Source organism: Sinocyclocheilus anshuiensis, unplaced genomic scaffold (assembly GCF_001515605.1).
Source record: "Sinocyclocheilus anshuiensis isolate Anshui unplaced genomic scaffold, SAMN03320099.WGS_v1.1 scaffold1814, whole genome shotgun sequence".
Taxonomy (NCBI): Eukaryota; Metazoa; Chordata; class Actinopteri; order Cypriniformes; family Cyprinidae; genus Sinocyclocheilus; species Sinocyclocheilus anshuiensis.
In genome coordinates, this window is record NW_015546028.1 from 91,469 (window position 1) to 96,474 (window position 5,006).

The following is a 5,006-nucleotide window of genomic DNA, read 5'->3' on the forward strand; positions in this document are numbered from 1 at the left end:
GTGTGTGTGAGTGTGTGTGTGTGTGTGTGTGTGTGTGTGTGTGTGTGTGTGTGTGTGTGAGAGAGAGCGTGTGTGTGTCTCTGTGTGTGTGAGAGAGTGTGTCACTGTGTGTGTGTGTGTGTGTGTGTGTGTGATGAACTGAAATAGCTGCAGCTCACTAGAGGACGAGTAACGCTGTACAAACGCCTTTCTACTGCAGGCTGATGTCCCAGGCTCACTCTCTGTGTGTGTGTGTGTGTGTGTGTGTGTGTGTGTGTGTGTGTGTGTGTGTGTATGTGTTGTGTTTTTCTGCAGCTCACGCAGGGCTGTCAGACATGAAGAGCTCCGTGACGCAGGGTGTGTGTCCAACCCCGGGCTGCAGGGGCATCGGCCACATCAAAGGAGCAAAATACACCGGACACCACAGGTGAGACGCACAGATACACCTCAACCATCATTCTTCATCACTTACTCTTTATTCATTCAGTAGGATGAACAGCCTTCACATCACACTTTTCCATTCTGTGAAAACGTGAGAATGAGAATTATTGCAAAGTATGCTTAAACACACACACAATGAGTTTGTCTTGGTAACAGAAGCTTGTAATGCACGGACAAAATAACAATAAAAAGTACAGATACAGAAGCGAAAAAGAAATATATAAATGACCCTCTTATATTATATCATATGAAATGCTGTTCTTCCCCAGTATCTGCACCACTGCAAATGTGATATTGATTCATACAGCAGTTCAATAAATAAGATGTTCATCTAGTGTTACATTTTAGAGACCGTTTGTCTGTTTTTGGTCAATTTCACAAATAAAATAAAAAAAGTTCCAATCAAAGCCACAGCAGAACTGTTGAGCGTCTCTGATCAACACACAGCAGTGATTCATTACTGAACTAATCAAATGATTCAGTGATTCCTTTATGCAGACGGTCACTTGCTTCATTTCTGAATGCATCAGCCGTTTGAACAAATTGGTTGAATGAATGATTCAATGACTCACCCACTACGGACAGTTTCATTTTTAAAAAATAATTTCATATTTCAAAATTTAGATTTCTTTTTAAAAACCCATTTATCTCAGGATTATGTAATTCTAATTGTGGTATAAATGCATTCATGCCATGTCTGAACAGTGTAAATATTACAAAATGGCGCTTCTGAAAACAATCTTACGGCCAAATTGTAGCATTAAACGTTTATGCGTATTAAGTTATATGCTGAATGCTGAAGGATTTCTTTCAAAAGGTACTTCAATGCTTTTCTTATTTAACACAATAATGACTTTAAATTATCTTTTAAGGGGTAATTTCTTAGCCTTAATTGATGTGCGATTAATTGACAAATCATTTAATTAATTAGATGCAAATGTGAATCGCTTGGCAGCTGTAGTTCAGAGTTTGAGAGAGTTTCTGTCAGTAGCGTTTGCTCACAAACAAACCATAAACGAGCCCAAAATTTGCCCTAATTTTTTCGTGAAAGGATTCTGCTTTTTTTTTAGAAAGCCACTTCTGATTACACAGAGCAAGACAGAATAAGAAAAGAAGCGTTTTAAAGCAGCGAAATCCTCTCTGCTTAGAAACCGACTGGACTGGCTTTCATTAAAAGCTCATTTACATGTATTTGCATATGCAAACGAGCTATTTAAGCAGAAGCGTAGTGTCACGGTGCGATCCGGCAGACAGGTGAACAATACCAGAGCGTTTCCGTGTTCGTGGATTTTAATGAACGTCCTCCAGAGTTAAATGAGTTTGACGCTCAGTATCGGTTTATATGAGACGTACAGTAAACTACATCGTTAATTTAACACATTAAAATGAGTCATCAAAGCAACTTCATAATCTTCTCCTGCCTCGTCTGCTGGAGCTTCATCAGTTATGCTTTATTATAAATGAACTTATTATGTGTTATAGTGTAGGATGAGAAACATGTAAAGTTGTTATTTCATATTTCAGTATTCAGTTTCTTTTTATATCATAGCATTATTTATGCAATTCTAATTGCAGTCTAAAGTAATGAGTGTGTGTGTGTGTGTGTGTGTTTACATAATATATGTGTGTGAACTGTGTATATATATTATGTATATATATAGACACTATGCATGTGAAAATATTTACATGCATATAATTTATATATATATATTTAATATAGAAGCATAAAATTTTTCTTAAATATATACATGCATGTGTGTGTATTTACAGTATATATGCATAATAAATATACACAATGCACACACATATATTATGTAAGCAAAAACTTTTATTTTGCATGCGATTAATCGTTCGACAGCACTAAATATAATGCAACATTTCTATTTCTCACTCAAATACTTCAAAAGATTTGTAATATAGTGCACAAATCATATGCACTACTGTTATTTTATGCCGCATTTGCTGTTATTATTTGTTGTAATTGCATTGAAAAGAGTGACCAGCACATTTTACATTACTCTTTTCAATGCAATTTAATCCAAAGAACTTCAAGTCAAGTCAAGTCAAGTCTGCTTTATTGTCAATTCTTCCACATGTACAGCACATACACACAGAGAATCATTTTACTATGTATTTTACTTTCCATTGCATTTAAAGTAAAATACATTTCTCTCAGTCCTTGCATTAAATAAGAATGGTGCCCTCTGCACTGTGAGGTTTAATCTGGAGTTCAGGATTCTCTGCACACATGCTGTATTTGTGTGAATGTGTGGAGCTCTCTTATACAGAACTACATGTGTTAAATCGTTATCTCAGACTCATTTAACTGCACCGTAGACCTCTGAGGGTTCAGGTGTGGGGGATGGCTGGAATACTCTTGTTAACATATGTGAAATGTGTTGAATTAAATGCATGTGCTTCGTCAGCTGTAATGAACTGTAAGACGTGGCAGAAACTGCTTCTCTTGTGTTCACACTGAAGTCTTTGAATCTGTTTGCATGCACAGATCTGCATAAACATCTTGGCACACCGGTGTGGAATTGGCGTTTTTGCCTTACTAAAATATCAGAAAATATGCCACAAAATCCTCCTCCTCGTATTGCTGACTTGATGAGAATTACTGTAGAAGCAGCAGGAATCTGAAATCTGTCTTACATAAACATATTCGCCTCAAGCATATTCCTCTTCTAGTAACTACTGTACATATATTTGGATGAGGATTGAACTTTTAATATGATAAAATTTTCGGTTGCATGATTTTTTTTAAAAACATTTTATTGCAGCATGGTTATTGTATTTAACTAAAAGTAAAACTGAAACAAAAATTAATACTTTTTTTTTTATTTTTTTATTTTTATTGTGACATGAAAAAATGTTGACTGAAATAAAGTAATTAAATAAACTTTTCTCATTTTCATTTAGTTAACTAAAATAACTAAAACTGAAATAAAATATAATAACTATATACACATTTATAAAAAATAAAAAAAAGACAAAAACGCAAGAAAATTACTAAAATTAAAATGGAAAAGGAAAATGTATTAATAAAAAAAATATTATCTCAATACTAAAATAACACTGGATTGCAGTAAACAAATGTAACTCTTTTAGTATCATTGAGATACTGTTATTTATACTAGATGTCCTATTATTATTTTTATTATTTTAATAAAAAATATATTATTTTTTTATTTTCATTTGTTAAATGTTTGTTATTTTGTTTTGTGTATTTGTCATTTGTTTTTAATGTGCCTGTATAGTTTTTATGAATTTTTATTTCAGTTTTAGTTATTTTAGCACATACAGTTAAATGAAAAATAAAAGTAAAAAATGAAAATGAGAAATGTTGCTTTCGCAAATGTTTTTATATTTTATACATTTTTATAGGTTTTTATATTTATATTATTCAAGAGTTTCATTCAAAAACACTGATTCATCCAGTAATGAAACGAGTGAATCTTGAGTGAGTCATTGAATCATTCCATTCATAAATTCCATGAGGTTTTGTTTAGTCGTCTAATGTTTTTTCTTTAATTGTGAGAGAACTACAACCTCCATAAATAAAAAGTCTCAGTTTATCCAGAATCATGCCGCTCTATTTTGCACACAAACAGCTCTTAATCGAGTCCAGTTTTTATGTAGCCGGATGATTTTTGTTCACGGTACTCTAAAGCTAATCCCCGTGAAGCCGTGGTTTACAGTGAATTTATAACAGCTAAGGGGCGTTGTTGACGCGGAGTGCCTAAAACCCCTTTAAGCTGTTATAAATTCACGGTTATTCCATATACGTAGCAGGGTTTCACAAAATAAAACAGAGCAAATAAAGTGTAATGATATTAATAAAAACAGTATTCTTCCACCAAAAAATGTAAAACGGTTATTCCATATACGCAGTACGGTTTCACAAAATAAAACAGAGCAAATAAAGTGTAATGATATTAATAAAAACAGTATTGTTCCACCAAACAATGTAGCTCCTCGGAATCCGTTGTGGTTGCAACAAAGTGGTTGCCAAGCAACACACAAATGTAAACAAAGGTGTGTTACTTTGTAGAGTAATTTACAACAGCTTCGAACGTGGCTCAGCCAATCAGAATCAAGCACCGGAACTATCCGTTTTGTAAAGCAGCAATTAAATGTTTTGCACAAAGAGACTAAGAACAGATGAGAGTATTACTGTAGACCTGGATCAGACAGGCTCATGCTCATCTCTCTGTGTCCCTCAGTGCCTTCGGTTGCCCGTATTCTGACATGAACATGAAGAAAGAGGTGGTGCTTCCCGACCGGCTCGGAGGAGAGAAGCAGATCACATTCATCCCTGTGACCAAACGCTTGTGTCCAGACGAGGAGGAGGAGGAGGAGGAGGAAGATGGGAGCGAGGAGATCAGCCATGTGGACAACAGGTTTGTGAATCAAACTGAGATACCGTCTCCCACAATGCAGTTCAGTGCTCCCTTAAAGGTCCCCTGAAATGCTTAGAAACACGCAGCGTTACGCTCTGTGTTGACGGCATTTTAACTGAAACAGGAAGACAGGGCGGGACATATCAAGCAGCCCCGCCCCTTTTTAAAATAGTCAATAACGTT

At 35.1% G+C, this 5,006-nt stretch overlaps 1 protein-coding gene across 2 annotated transcripts in view; it reads left to right on the forward strand.

Annotated features, from left to right (window-relative positions):
* l3mbtl4 (L3MBTL histone methyl-lysine binding protein 4) overlaps positions 1-5,006 on the forward strand; it is a 77,335-nt gene that overhangs the window by 41,917 nt on the left and 30,412 nt on the right. For both annotated transcript variants that reach the window (XM_016499797.1, XM_016499796.1), the window contains 2 exons: positions 295-406; positions 4,647-4,823. In XM_016499797.1, coding sequence (XP_016355283.1) covers positions 295-406; positions 4,647-4,823 — 289 coding nt within the window. The remainder of the gene's footprint in view (positions 1-294; positions 407-4,646; positions 4,824-5,006) is intronic.